General features: G+C 40.3%; 1 protein-coding gene across 3 annotated transcripts in view; it reads left to right on the top strand.

Annotated features, from left to right (window-relative positions):
• Positions 1-9902, top strand: part of fer1l6 (fer-1 like family member 6) — a 142673-nt gene extending 132771 nt beyond the window's left edge. For all 3 annotated transcript variants that reach the window (XM_059645982.1, XM_059645984.1, XM_059645983.1), the window contains exons 40-41: positions 2824-2924; positions 6218-9902. In XM_059645982.1, the coding sequence (XP_059501965.1) occupies positions 2824-2924; positions 6218-6398 (282 nt within the window). In that variant the 3' untranslated portion in view covers positions 6399-9902. The remainder of the gene's footprint in view (positions 1-2823; positions 2925-6217) is intronic.
• The last annotated feature ends 6505 nt before the right edge of the window (positions 9903-16407 follow it).

The raw sequence follows: 16407 nt of genomic DNA, 5'->3' as shown, positions 1-16407 counted from the left end.
TTTCATGGTCAGAAATGACACAACACCAGGTCGTGGTCCAACAGGTTTATTTGAAACACAAACGTTTGGAGCCTCACTCCTTCGTCAGGTGCTAGTGAGAGAGGTAGTATCAGACACAGAATTTTAAGTAAAAGATCAAAGGGTCACACCACTGATAAGGATGTATTAAACCAACCTCAGATGCTGTGAAATCTTTAATCAGTTAGAAGGTTTTAATTGACGAATATGGATATGTAAATTCCCTAATTCCTTTCAAGTCACTGCCCTGAGAGAAGTGAAGGTTTAATCAGTGAACAGAACAGATAACATTTTAGGCCAGGCAATGCATGTTAGATGTGAGGTCTTGTTTAGAATCTCTTTGTATTTTGGTTTGGAGTCAGACACGTTTTATTGCTAAAGTAAGAATTTATAAAACACCACATTGACTGTCTACAAATTTACCTTCTCTTTACACTGTAGTTTTCTCAGGGCAGTGACTTGAAAGGAATTCAGGAATTTACATATACATATTAATCAACTAAAACCTCCTAACTGATTAAATATTCAACAGGATCTTAGGTTTGGTTAATACACTTCGATCTTTTACTTATAAATTCTGTGTCTGATACTACTTCTCTCGCTAAGACCTGAAGGAGGAGTGAGGCTCCCAAAGCTTGTGTTTTCAAATAAACCTGTTGGATTTAACCTGGTTAACAAAGTGTGAGGCTGGATGAACACAGGAGGCCCAGCAGCATCTCAGGAGCACAAAAGCTGACGTTTCGGGCCTAGACCCTTCATCAGAGAGGGGCATGGGGTGAGGGTTCTGGAATAAATAGGGAGAGAGGTGGAGGCAGACCGAAGATGGAGAGAAAAGAAGATAGGTGGAGAGGAGAGTATAGGTGGGGAGGTAGGGAGGGGATAGGTCAGTCCAGGGAAGACGGACAGGTCAAGGAGGTGGGATGAGGTTAGTAGGTAGATGGGGGTGCGGCTTGGGGTGGGAGGAAGGGATGGGTGAGAGGAAGAACAGGTTAGGGAGGCAGAGACAGGTTGGACTGGTTTTGGGATGCAGTGGGTGGAGGGGAAGAGCTGTGCTGGTTGTGTGGTGCAGTGGGGGGAGGGGGAGTGGTCTCTCCGGAAAGCAGACAGGGGTGGGGATGGAAAAATGTCTTGGGTGGTGGGGTCGGATTGTAGATGGCGGAAGTGTCGGAGGATGATGCGTTGTATCTGGAGGTTGGTGGGGTGGTGTGTGAGAACGAGGGGGATCCTCTTTGGGCGGTTGTGGCGGGGGCGGGGTGTGAGGGATGTGTTGCGGGAAACGCGGGAGACGCGGTCAAGGGCGTTCTCGACCACTGTGGGGGGAAAGTTGCAGTCCTTGAAGAACGTGGACCTCTGGGATGTGCGGGAGTGGAATGCCTCATTGTGGGAGCAGATGCGGCGGAAGCGGAGGAATTGGGAATAGGGGATGGAATTTTTGCAGGAGGGTGGGTGGGAGGAGGTGTATTCTAGGTAGCTGTGAGTGTTGGTGGGCTTGAAATTGACATCAGTTCACCTGCACATCTGCCACTGTGGTATACTGCATCCACTGTACCTGGTGTGGTTTCCTCTACATTGGGAAAACCAAGCGGAGACTTGGGGACCGCTTTGCAGAACACCTCCGCTCAGTTCGCAATAAACAACTGCACCTCCCAGTCGTAAACCATTTCCACTCTCCCTCCCATTCTTTAGATGACATGTCCGTCATGGGCCTCCTGTAGTGCCACAATGATGCCACCCGAAGGTTGCAGGAACAGCAACTCATATTCCGCTTGGGAACCCTGCAGCCATATGGTATCAATGTGGACTTCACCAGCTTCAAAATCTCCCCTTCCCTCACCGCATCCCAAAACCAGCCCAGTTTGTCCCCTCCCCCCACTGCACCACACAACCAGCCCAGCTCTTCCCCTCCACTCACTGCATCCCAAAACCAGTCCAACCTGTCTCTGCCTCCCTAACCTGTTCTTCCTCTCACCCATCCCTTCCTCCCACCCCAAGCCGCACCTCCATCTCCTACCTACTAACCTCATCCCACCTCCTTGACCTGTCCGTCTTCCCTGGACTGACCTATCCCCTCCCTACCTCCCCACCTATACTCTCTCCACCTATCTTCTTTTCTCTCCATCTTTGGTCCGCCTCCCCCTCTCTCCCTATTTATTCCAGAACCCTCACCCCATGCCCCTCTCTGATGAAGGGCCTAGGCCCGAAACGTCAGCTTTTGTGCTCCTGAGATGCTGCTGGGCCTGCTGTGTTCATCCAGCCTCACATTTTATTATCTTGGATTCTCCAGCATCTGCAGTTCCCATTATCACGGATGTAACCTGGTGTTGTGATTTCTGACCTTGCCTCCCTCAATCCAACACGTCTACGCCAGTGCTTCACATCTTCCTAAATCCTGTTATTGAGCTTAATAGTCTTCATCAGTGGTGGTGCTGCTGAGCTGCCAGCAATTCTTGGTGGTGGCATCCAGCCCTTACTTAGCCACAACCAACAAAATTCATCCCCAGTGTCCTACTACTGGGCTTAAACAGGGCTTGGTTCAGGCTCTCTCCCCTAGTTGTCAGACATATCAAATTGGCAGAGATTTTCCTTTCACCTTGCCAGGACTAGAGGACGTGTCAGAATAGCATCATTGAAACGGGTCCAGAATTCAATATCCATTCAATCAATTGCTGTATTTTAAAAATAAAAAATGATTGCCATTCCTGTACTGATTAGCGGACATAATCTAAAATTTGTCTTCTTGTTGTTCATTTTTTGCCCACATTTACAAATGGTCCATTATTCACACTTTCTGCACAATGAATTTAGGGCAAGGTTGAAGCTGAATTCCATCTGCTCACTGGTGAGGAGGCTGAGAGGAATCCAGTTGGCTCTGGTCGCAAAGAGCCGGAACCATTAGAAAAACCCAAGTAAGTTTGGTCTCATTGCTGGACAGCTGAATATTAAAGAACCTGATTATGATTCAGGAAACTGGTCTGCACTTTCACGCTTGCATGATTAGCACTGATTATTGAAAAGTTAACAAGCAGGCTTGTTCAAAACATATTTTTTCTTCACGTTAAATTTATTTTATTGTTTCATAGGCTGTGGGCATTGCTGGTTAGGGCAGCATTTGTGGTCAATCACTAGTTGCCTATGAGAGGATTATAGTGAGTTGCTATCTTGAACCATTTTGGCCCATGTGCAATGTTGCTAGGGAAAGAGTTCCAGGATTTTGATCCAGGGATAGTGAGAAATGGCATTCCAAGCCTGAATGATTTGTGGTTTGGAGAAGAGCTTGAAGGTGGTGGTGTTCCCATAGCTCTACCTCCGTTGCCCTTCTAGGTGACTGAAGCCACAGGTTTGGAGGGTTCTGTTGAGAATCTGAAACTTGGATACAGGCACAAGATGGCTTCTCGGTGCAAGTTAGCAGAACAAAATGGCTTCTAGCCTGGGAACTGTAAATTCTGCTAGATCTGCTCTTTTAGCCTGGGAACTTTGAATTCTGCTAGGGCTGCAGCATAAATAGCGCAGTAATGATAAGATATTGCAGCACTAAGCATTTTAGCTGACCTTCAGTAGCGAATGTTATGGCACTATATGGCGAGACAAAAAGTAACCTAAGCATTGTGACATAAGTTGTTTACCAGTTAATAATATAGGATTATGTAACTGTCAATGAAGCAATATCATGTATTGATTGGTAATTATTTGAATACACTATGCGATCGCGCCATGTACCCTGCTTTAAGAAAAGTATAAAATGTCTTTGTATTAACCTGTGGTGTGCAGCTCCTTCGAGGAATACGGAAGTGCTCAACGTCTGTGTTTTCCAGATGATCTGTGCCTGGCCGATTGAAGAAATAAAGAGTAAAGTCTTAAACAGCCAGACCAACTGCGAGTGTTCATTGACTGAGCACAGAATCGAGAGACCCCACTGGGGTCTAGATTTACACTGTCAAAGAAACCGTGGTGCATTGCCGCAGTGTGTCTTATAGATGTAACACACTACAGCCACTCTGCAGAGGTGGTAGAGGGAGTGAAAGATTAAGGTGATGGATGGCAAGCTTATTAACAGGCTGCTTTGTTGTGGAGTCATAGAGACTTACAGCATGGAAACAGACCCTTTGGTCCAACTTGTCCATGCCGATCAGATTTCCAAAACTTAGAAGATGTGGAGCTTCTTTAATTTCAGCAGGTCTGGCAGCATCCGTGGAGGAGAAAACAGAGTTAACGTTTCGGATCTGGTGACCCTTCCTTAGAAGGACCGAACTCAAAACATTAACTCTGTTTTCTCCTCCACTGATGTTGCCAGACTGGCTGAGCTTTTCCAGAAGCTTTGATTTTGTTCCTGATTTACAGCATCCGCAGTTCTTTTTGGTTCTTAGCTTCTTTAATTTGTTGGAGCTGCACCCATCCAGGCAAGTGGAGAGTACTTCAGCACTCTCCTGACTTGTGCCTTGTATTTAGTGGGACAGGTTTTGAAGAGACAGAAGGTGAATTCTTTGCAACCGTATTCTCAGCCTCAAATCTGCTGATAAAGCTGTAACATTAGTGTCAATAGTAATGCTTATGATATTGGCCATGGGAAGTTCTGTGATAGTAATCCCATTGAATGTCAAGGGGCGGTGAGTAGGTTCCATATTGTAGGAGATGGTCATTGACTGGCACATTGCGGTGCAAATGTTACTTGTTACTTTATAGTCCAATACTGAATGTTGTCCAGTTCTTCCTGCATTTGACATGGACTCCTCAGTGACAAAACAGCAGTGTGTGGTGCTGAATGTTTTGTAATCACCAGTGAAGAACTTCTAATCTTATGATAGAGGGATGTATTAATGAAGCAGCTGAAGATGGTTGAGCCTAGGACACTACCCTGAAGAACTCCTGCAGAGATGGCCTGGAGTTGAGATGACTGATGTCCAACAACCACAACTATCTTCCTATGTGCTAAGAGTGACTCCAATCAGTAGAAAGTATTTCCACTTCAGCTTCAATTTTGCTGGGGGATTTTGATACCAGACCCGGATAAAATGCTGATTTGATGTCAAGGCATTCTGTCTCACCTCGTCTCCAGAATTCAGCTCTTTTGTCCATGCTTGGACCAAGGCTGTGATGAAGTCAGGGGCTGAGTTGACTGGCAGGACCCAAACTGTGTCTCAGTGAACAGGTTATTTCTGTGAAAGTGCATCACTTTGTGATGACCAAGAGCAAGCTGGTGAAATTGAATTTGTGCTCCTTTTGTGGACAGAGGATAGTTGGGCAATTTTCCACATTGTCAGTGTTGTAGCTGCGCTGGAGCTGCACTCGATTGGCCTGTGGCTCATTTTGGATTTTATCATTTGTTGGCCCTTGAATGTTGCTGAGAAAAGATATGTTGTTGAATTTATTCATCTTGTACTGATAGAACAATTCACAAGCTGAATGTACCAATCAGAGGAAGCTTGCTAACCAATCAGCCCTTTCCTTTTATGCAGTATAAATATTGATTTTCCCCTGAATTGGTATTCTTTTGAATTGTCATGCTGAGAGCAAGATAAAAAGCTTCAAGAAAATGTCTTTTTCCAGCAATACTTAAGTTTTGTATCACAAAAATGACTACATGTTCTTTATGAAATATAATAGAAATTTTGGGAACAAGCCCACCTAAGCCAAATAAATTCTTTTTAGCCATGAGTTACATTGCAGTAAATTAACAAAAAAAGGCTGGGTTAAATATTGTTAAACTCTACAGGTTTCACTGCAAATTGGAACTAGGTAATTTCTTTAATAATTAAGCATAATTTAAATTTACTGAATGCTAGTGTTAATATCCCCTGTAATCACCGTGCCAGCACGTTGTGAACCCTCCAGCATACTACCTTGTGGGAAAAGCTCAGCAGGTCTGGCAGCATCTGTGAAGAAACATCAGTTAATATTTTGGGTCCAGTTCAGTTCTGATTTTTCTTCACAAATGCTGCCAGACCTGCTGAGCTTTACCAGCAACTTCTGTTTTTATTCCTGATTTACAGCATTTGCAGTTCTATCGGTTTTTACTACTTTGTAGGTTTTAATGACAAAGTTATTGCCATGAACATTACTTTAGGAGAGATGCCAACTTGAACTTCATTGAACTTGACAGTGTATTGTAATCCTATATTTGTGCTACTTTAGTTTTTAGAAGATCATCAACACTTACAATGGTTTGGAAGCTGTTTTAATTGGATTTTCTTTCTCCCTACAGCCGCCCTGATACCTCCTTCTCTTGGTTTGTAAACCCTTTCAAGTGTCTCTACTATCTGATCTGGAGGAACTACAGGAAGTACATAATAATTGGAATAATTTTGATAATCCTCACATTATTTATTTTGTTATTGATCTACACATTGCCCAGTGCAATAAGTACAAGGATAATAAATGGATGAACTAAAAATTTTTTACTTGAAATGGAAGAACTCTTCAAAAATGCCTTTTTTGTCTTAAGTTGATCAAAGAATATTAACTATGCTTTGGGCTTTAGCTTTCTGTAGACATGAAGTTAAATAACTGTATAAATTGCCATTTAACAGTTCATTCGTAATGTATTCCATTGGATGATTTTTTTCAATCGCAATGCAATCTATTTGAACTGAAATTTTTGTAACATTCTAGCAGTTGTTTAATTTGTCATGTTAAGACACATATTTGCTAAATTGCAATTAGTAGCATAAATACAAATAGCTTAGTCCTTCCTCTGTAGTGTTGTGTTTATTAGACCATAATGTAAAGATTTCTGCTTCATCCTAGAATTAGGTAATGTGTCGGCTGTTAGTAGAGTAGATCCCCACGATCCACTGTGTTAAAGCAACATTTCCATTTTTTCTAAGTTGCTGTAAAGTATAGGATTTCAGTTTCAGAAACAGCAAAAGTAAATAATTGTGGCAGAATTCTAGTGAGAACAAAATATTTCAGACTTAACCAAGCTTGGTATAAATTCGCCTTTACTATGAAGTGGTAGATGAGTCCCTTGCTTTGGTGAGGCCATCAATCTATATGGATGAAGCATTAAGATGTTTCCTGCTACCTGAAGCCTCTTGTCTGGCAGGCACAAAAGCCTTGCCAGTGTCTCTGGAGAAGATAGGACTCAACTTACTTACCTTCAACCAGAGTGTATTGGCTATGAAAGTAAAACATGAAGGGAAGTGCAGATAAATAGGGAGACATCAGAAATATATCACAATTTAAAATGTAGAAGAATATTAAAATTAGCTCCAATCCAGTTGGGGTTGTGAATATATGAAAAGAAATAATCTTTGTGATCTGGTTATTGAAGAGGTTCAGATAATGCACTCTTATGGGATGTGTGAATCTGAATGTGATTGGTTCCAAACACAGCACAAATCCAGAAGCTAGGAATCTTTGCTAAGTCTGTTTGTTAGTGGACCACACAGTCCTTCAACACTGACTTGCCTTCCTGACTGGAGGAGATGTACAAGCAGCCAAGCTGAAGAGGTAATTATAGCTGGGACATTGTATCAACAACGAGCTTGTTTACAATGAGTGGCTAGAACACTTTACATAACTAAAACGTTCAGCTTTGTTTTTCAGAAGAGGAATTCAGTTTTTATATTTCTTAAGGTTGATGGAAATGCTCGGGACTTTGGGTGAAAGGAGGCTGAGTTCTATTGACAGTTGCACTATGTAAAAGAAATGAAACAGCATTCAGTGAGTTATTGTGTTCATCTGACTTTACTATGAAATGCAATATCATTAATGGAAAACATTCACCTTCTAGGGGAAACTGTATAAAATTCCACAATCTTATTTCAACACAAAATATATTAGATAAATTTAACTGCTCATGATGTCTTCCATACCTATTTCTTAAATAATATTATTTCTATTCTTTTCCAACTCCAAGTTGTGTATTACTACAAAATTGAGATTTTTTTGTTAACAGCATTTAAAACTTCTTTGCTCTTTTGTTCAACTGAGTTTTAGCTGTTTAGAAGCTCAGGATGGTTTCACATTTAGTTTTATTTATTCACGGGAAGTCTATGTCTCTGGCCAGGTCAGTATTTAAAGCTTATCCCTAGTCACACAGAAGATGCTGGTGAGCTGCCTTCCTGAATTGCTGCTGCCCTCAGGCAGTAAGGACAGCCTTGGAGCTGTTAACAAGGGGAGTTTCGAGATATGAGCACGGTGACACTGAAGGAATGGTGATACAGTTTCAGATCGGGTTGGCGTGTGACTCAGGTGAAATTGCAGGTGATAGTGTTGCCACAGGCTACTGCCTTTCTCCTTTTAGGTGCTAAAGGTTTCAGGTTTGAAAGATGCTGGACTTGCCTTTGTCAGTAAATGTAGTGCATCTTGCAGATGGTACAAATTACCACTATAGTGCACTAGTGGCGAAAACGGTAAATGTGGACGTTGGTGGATAGGGTGTGAATCAAGCAAGCTACTCTGTTCTGGTTGGTGTCAAGCTTCTTGAGTGTAGTTGGAGCTACACTCATCCAGGAAAATAGGGAATATTCCATCACAGTCATGACTTGTGCCTTTATTAGTCATAGAATTTTCAGTCTTGACCTGTTCTTAGAACCACAATATACAGATGATCCATTTCAATTTCTGGTTAATGGTAACACCCAGTCTGTTGATAGAGAGGGATTCAGTGATGATAACATGTTTGGATGTCAAGCAGTTATCATTATATCCTCTCTTGTTGGAAGTGGTCATTGCTTTACATTTGTATGGCAAAAATGTATATTTGCCACTTATCAGCCCAAACCTGCACACAGACTGCATTAATATCTGAGGAGTGTCAAATAATCCTGAACATTGTGCAATCATCAGTGAACATCCTCACTCTGACCTTATGATTGAGGGAAGGTTATTGATAAAGCAGGTGAAGGTGATTAGGCCTTGGGCATAACTCTGTGGAACTCCTGCAGAGATGTATTGGAACTAAGGTAACTGAACTTCAACAGCCACAACCATTTTTCTTTGTGCCAGGAGTGACTCCAACCAGGAGGGAGATTTCTTTTGCATTCCCATTAACTCCAGTTTTGCTGGGGCTTCTTGATGCAATACTCCAAAATGAGTGCCAGTGAGCAGATTATAGATAATCAAGCACTGCCTGATAGCACTGCCAATGACCTTTCACTCACTTTACTGATGATCAAGAGTAGACTGATGAAGCAGTAATTAGCCAGATTTGATTTGTCCTACTTTTTGAGGATAGGACAGGTGTGGACAATTTTCCACATTGACAGGTAGATGTTAGTATAGTGTCTCTTCTGCAGTAAATGTGCCTACTCCAACTGAAAGGATTGTGTAAAGCAATAGTTACAAAGACAATTGTGAATTTAGCAATGGTTGCCAAAATACCATAAATTGAATAAGTAATGCCATGTAACTTGAGACTTGATAGATGACCATTGGTTGATCAGAGTGACCTTGATTTTACAAGCCAGTTGAGAGTTGAACGTTCGGAATCAATATTGTAGCCAGACTTCTGGAGAATCGTCGCCAAGATTGAGTGGGCAGCAGTAAGGAATTCATAGCCTCTTCATCCTTTTTGTCAAAGCAATGCAATATCTTCCTTAATGATAAGCTGACATAGCACACATGGCTTGTAACTTATTTTGACAAATGAATATTAGTTGTACACAAAATGACTGGAAGATTTTAGCATATTGGCTAATAACTATGGCAATCATAGACAATTTCATGCTTTGAATACAAATGTTTCTTCAATATATTTTAAAGAATTTGCACCCAAAATATTAACTTGAGTGTTCTATTCACCAATAACTCCCAATATTTTCAAGTTTTGGCTCAGTGTTCTAGAATGTTCAGGTTTTAAATTCTTGTTTGTAATGCTAACACAACTGCCTTAGTAAATGATATATTATTTGCAATATTTTGAAGTTAGTCCTTTTAATTGGAATTGTATATACTATGTTTGCTCTGCATATTTATCTGAAACTTGGTGTTTTGCAGATTTTGAGTTGCTTGTTTAATACTTGTAATCAATTGTTAAATTAAAAAAGTCTCTATGATGCATTATATATATATATATATGAACTGATCTTTAATTTATAGATAATAACAATGAAAAGTTATTCAGAGTTGTAAAATCATACAGCACGGAAACCCTTCGGTCCAACCAGTCTATGCCGAACATAATTCCAAACAAAATTAGTCCCACCTGCCTGGTCCTGACCCATATCCCACAAAACTTTTCCTATTTGCGTACCTACCCAAATGTCTTTTGAAATGTTGTAATTATACACACATCCACCACTTCTTCAGGAAATTCATTCCACATGTGAGCTACCCTTTGTGTAAAAAATTTGAACCTCATGTCTTTTTTAAATCTCTCTCCTTTCTCCTTTAAAAATGTGCCCTCTAGTCTTGAAATCTCTCACCCCAGGGAAAAGATAACTACAATTAAACTCTATCTATACCCTTCATTATTCCATAAACTTCTGTCAGGTCACCCTGTAATCTCCTACTCTCCAGTGAGAAAAGTCCCAGCCTACCTAGCCTTTCTTTATAACTCAAACCTTCCATTCAGTGAAGAACTCCTACACATCAGTGCTCAACATGCAAGTGGGTGGTAGGTAAATTTGCCCCCAAAATGCACAAGGAATTTTGGGCAAACAGTCAGGGTAAAGTGCCCCACCAGATACGCACAGAATCTGAGAAGAGCTGCCCTTCCAATCTTAGGTTCCCTCTCTCCCTCCTTTGTGAACCTCAAGAGATTAAATCTCTGATTGGAGGAGCAGCCATTCTAGTGGGTCCTTAGCATCAAGGGGTGTTAGTCAAGGCTGGAGCAGGCCTGAGGGAAAGCGCAGGCATCCTGCTTTGGTCAGAAAAGTGCCCATGGGACAGGACCCTAATTTCAAGGGGTCATGAGCAGAGATGAATGGGAGATGGGGTTGTACTGGGCCCATGTTTCAGGCAAACAGATAGTGGCTGGTGAGAGTGATGTGTTGGGCTATATTTTTTAGGTGAGGTGGGTAGCAGTTGGAACTTGGGGGAGCTGCTGAATAATTAAGGCGAGATCCTTTCAGTTTACACGTACCATGGTAGTACTGTTCAGCGTTCCACATAGACACAATGAACAATCCCTTGTCCTCATGTGCAGGGTACAATAAGTATTACAATTGTGAACCAGGGCAAAAACAGCAATGCATGGGATACATAATCCCAATTAAAGACCAACACGGCCACTTATCACCCAGAAGGGCAGCAAGTGCATGCATTTGAACATCACTTTACAATGTCATTGTCAGACTGCTTGAGCTTTATTCTTATTTGAATACTGGGTGAAATTTGTCTTCGGTAATAAAACAAAATGGATGTTAGTGATTTGACATCCCCATTAGACACTTCTTCCAACATCAGTGAGACATTAACTTGGAAAAACTATAAAAATGTTACCTATATCATTTTTTCAAAAATGACATTTGCAGTTTTGTGTTTCACTGTTCAGATTTGGACCATATCCACAGTAGCAGTCTCTGAATTAAACCTTTTTGTTCTTTTCATTTATGTGCATGATGATCATCTATGTCTGGACATAGAAGACAATTAAATATCTTGGTTGCACAGTAAAATGTAACATGATTAATATCATTTTAAACCATTAAATGTGTGTTTAGAGGATTTGACAGTTTCTGTCCTCTAGCTATGAAACCTTTTTTGTTAGACACCTCCTGGTCTCTGGGTGATTTACAGCTTTGGAAACTTTTGCTTCCTGAAATTTAAGATAAACTATAATGAGCAAAACAACCCAAATTCAATTGGATGAAGCACAGGTAATAGAATGGAGACTCCAACTTGATATTCCTGAACTTCGTGGGTCAGAGGGCGATTTCTTAAACTTCATGGCTAACTATCAGCACATCTGGAGTACATTCCCGCCAAAAGGACTGGAGAATCTGGTTGATGAATTTACTAAGTAGGTAGAGTTGACATTGGATGTCAGACATCCCCTCTATTCTGCACCCCCACCCGAAATATCTGATAGTTGTAGATGACACTGGGTTCAGATTGAGACTATCAATGTACCACATGTAGGGAAATTACTTACACTTTATGCATGAACATATTGACACAATTCAGGATAGTTAGGAACATAGGCTCTAATACACTATAAAGGGAATTTATTGTAAAATGTACCTGTGGATTCGTTAAAACAATTCTGGGCATTAAAATGATCAACATCAGATTTCCGAAATCAGCTAAAGGCTGCTGAGGTTAAGGTTGAGCTTTGGCAGTTTCCATTCATTGTTACACCCCTTTGTGGCTCAATGCCTTGTTTACATTTCGACACTTCATGTGTGAGCATAAACATTCAGTTAGCCTGTTTTGTTCTAAGTGTATTGCTGTACTTATCAGTTGTATCGTTACAGCAATGGTTACGCTAGAAATATAGTTTATATAATTAGTAGTGCTAGGCAAAAGGTGTTGAAATATCTTGTCAAATAATTACAACCCTGTTCACTGCTGATCTTAACTCAAATTAAAACCTTGATATCGAAATAAACATTGATAACAAATACATTATTTTCAGGTAATTTCCTTGAATTTCACTTGAATACGGATATTAGTGTTACTCCTGAGATTAAAATGGACATGTCTCTGTGCACATATATCACTTAAGGTGAGAATCTATTGCCAATCACAAAACTGGACAGGCAGGGACAATGTGGCTAAATGCTTTGCTTTAATATCTAACATCTTGGCTCCCACACAGTATAACAATGTATACATCTGAAAAAAGTGCTATTGCTTTCCGTGGGAGACAGATTTCAATTTGATTTAGCTGCCTGGGCACATTATATTCTAGAAAATTACTTTCTGTGTTTGGGTTCTTGAGAATAGAGTATGAGGCTACAACCTTTTTAATCTTTTCTTATGAGCATTTATTATAAAAATCAATTCTGGATTACACTGCAGTAACGAGTGCTATTTCATTGACTATATGGTGACTAAAAATAGTTATTGTCATGCTAATGATAATGCTCTAACAATTGCTCATCAGTGATTGATTAATGCTATGCATTAGTTTATTTGACACAGTAAAACACTTTAGAAGTAATGAAGCATATGTTGCAACAAATCAATGATTTCTGTGTGTAACTTGTAAACCCAAGGCAAATTAACTGCTAAGGACGTTTGTAACTTTTGTTTGCACACACCAGCAAAGATCGTAAAGGTGAGTACCTAATAGACAATGTTCACATACAAAAAATTAGAACATGATAATTCTACTTTAATAGTTGCTACAATTTTTAAATTCACCTGAAGCAACAATTGGATATTAGAGCAAATACATGATGAAAATTATACTTTCAATCCAGTATAATATCTAAATGATGCAGGATGTCTTTGTCTCAACCTTTAAAAGGTAAATTTGATTTCAAACTCAATCCTGCGTTATTTCCTCTGTGTCTGTATATATTCACATAACGGCTTTTTGAGAAATGGTTTTCATCTCTGCAGCATTTAAAAATGTGATTTGTTCAAATCTTATTTGCAACAAAGGGTTATTGAGGATCATACCAGCCTCTTCTTGCTAGAGGTCTAATTTAGGGTAAATAAACACGAAAAAGCAAGAACAGGAAGGGTAATTGTAATGCCATCTCACACCTCCCTCGGAGTGCAACTTCTCAGAGAATTTATTGTTGGCAAAATTTCAAGTTCTGTTCTGCTTAGATTCTTCTGTCTCAAATTTAACATCTGCTGGATTAATTTTGGGTATTCTTTACAAAAGGGAATTACTGAGATATACAGTATGCTTGGCAGCATGTTAAAGAGTGAAGAAAAATTATTGATGATTCAGTTATCTCCTTCTTAGACAGTGTCTTGGGATCAAGGATGACTTGCTTCTACTCATTTTGATGGGTTTTGACATGGCTGACAGGTCCAATATGCCACATTTGGAGCAGATGCCCTTAAGGACTCAGGTAGATGAAGTATTTTGAGGTTTGTGTGCTCCCTCTGATATCTCAACTTCACCACTGGTACCAATAACAGGGAAGGAGGGACTGTATGCTTCAGATGATCTTCTGTTGAAATGTGCCTGGACCAGATGGTGCATTCTTTTCATAATGCCTTTCTCAATGGAATATATTTTTGTTGGGGGCTATGAAATATCTTCTCAAATGTGTGCCTCTGCCTTTTTACTTGACCTTTTAAGCCTATTTTCCCATTCCATTTTTTCTAACTATGTATAGAATACAGAATACCACTGCACAGAGGAATCAGATATCCTTCTGAAAGACAAATATTTAGCATAAAGGATTTTAGGACAACAGATCATAATGCCAGATCAATTACAGGCATGGTAAACTTTTAATCACAACTTGTGTTTTTCTAAAAAGACGATACGCAACCAATAAGTGTCTGAGAATATACATTCAGTGATTGGCTAGAAGGTCCATGTGGATTATCTCCAGCCACAAGATAAATTCTGAATTCCATGCCTAAGAGATATCAAGGATGCTTCAGAGGGAAGGATTTCAAAAATAAAAAAAATTACTGCAAACTGAACTGTAATTTCCCATCAGCAATGTCAGACAATGAACGTGGTAGGAGAAAAGAGAAAACAGTCTCCGTGAGAGACACATTTGTGTTTTCTCTTTTTAAGAATGCACAAGAATGGGACAGACCAGATTCAACCTTGGTCTGTGTGTACTGGTGGGTCACAGCTGAGAAAAACTCTAGTCATCTGTCTTGGATTGGTTAAGGTCCTGGGGAGTGTTGCTGAATAAAGAGACCTCAGAGTGCGGGTTAAACTCTATCTGCCACTCCTCGGCTCATTGGTCCATCTGATCAAGATCCCATTGTACTCTTAGGTAATCTTCTTTGCTGTTCATTGCACCTCGAATGGGCTAAATGCTGGCAAAGGGGACTAGATTTATTTAGGATATTTGGTCGGCATTGACAAGTTGGACCAAAGGACCTGTTTCTGTGCTGTACATCTCTATGACTCTATGAGACTGCACCAACAATAACTACGACTAAAGGTGTGCTTATCTCAATTTCCTGTACTTTAGAATTAGGCTTATTGTCACATGTAGTCAATACAGGGATACATGAGCACAGTGAGAAAAGAATACAATGTCATCATTTCTGATGCCATCTTAGATACAAAGATACGTAAGTGCAAAGTCTGAAGTATAAATTAGAAAAATGAAAAACTAAAGTTAAAAGATCAGCATTACAATCCTTATAAAGCCAGGTAAAAAGATAACTAAGCATAAAATCTTGGGTATTAACTTGAAAAATGAAGTAATAAAGAATAAAGTTCTGCATTACAATCTTTCTAAAGCAGGAAGTCCTTGCTGGGCCATCGCCTCAAGGCCAGCTTATCCCATATCCTTGAATGTAATGATATTTCAAGTGCTCATCCAAATACCTTTTAAAAGTTGTAAGGTTTCTGGTCTCCACTACCTTCCCAGGCAATACATTCCAATTTCCTACTACCCTCTGAGAGAAAAAGGTTTTCCTCAAATCCTTTCTGAATCTCCTGTCCCTTACTGTAAAACTATGCCCCCTCAACCAAGGGGAACAGCTACTCCCTACTCATCCTATCCATACCTCTCATAATCTTTTACACCTTAATCATGCCACTGCCACAGCAACCCATCCCGCCCCAACCCCCGGCCTTCCCTGCTCTAAAGGAAACAATTCAAGCCTATTTAGACTCACCTTCTGTCTCAATTGTTCCATCCTAGGCAACATCCTGGTTAATGTCCTCTGTACCTCCTCTAGTGCTATCACATCCTTTCTGTTCTGAAGTGACCAGAACTGCACACAATACTGCATCTGTGGCCTGTGCAACTCCAACATTACCTTCTTGCTCTTATAGTCTATGCCATGACTGATGAAAGCGCATATCCATATACTTTCTTAACAATCCTACTCGCACCTCTGGTGACTTCAGGGATCTATGAATAATTACTTCAAGATCCCACTGCTACTCTATGCTACCCAGTGTCCTGCTTTCAACGAACTATGTACTTGTACTCCTAGGTCCCGCTTTTCCCCAACACTCCTCAGGACCTTACCATTTACTGTATAAGTCCTACCTTGGTTTGACTTTCCGAAGTGCAACACCTCACACTTACCTGTATCAAATTGCATTTGCCAATCCTCAATCCATTTCCACATCTCATCTGATGAATTTTCTTATTTTCAATGAAACCTCTTAATTTTGTATCTGCAAACCTCCTAATCATGCCTTGTACATTCACATCCAGATCATTTATGTAAATAACAAATAACAAAGGTCCCAGCATTGAGCCCAGTGGGACACCACTTTTAACAGGCCTCTAGTCTGAGAAACACCCTTCGATCATCACCGTCTACTTTCTACCATCAAGCCAATTTTGAATCCAATTAGCTAATCTTCCTGGATTCTGTGTGACCTAATTTTCA

This window comes from Stegostoma tigrinum, chromosome 5 (assembly GCF_030684315.1).
Source record: "Stegostoma tigrinum isolate sSteTig4 chromosome 5, sSteTig4.hap1, whole genome shotgun sequence".
NCBI classification, from domain to species: domain Eukaryota; kingdom Metazoa; phylum Chordata; class Chondrichthyes; order Orectolobiformes; family Stegostomatidae; genus Stegostoma; species Stegostoma tigrinum.
This window is presented reverse-complemented; position numbering and strand designations above follow the sequence as displayed.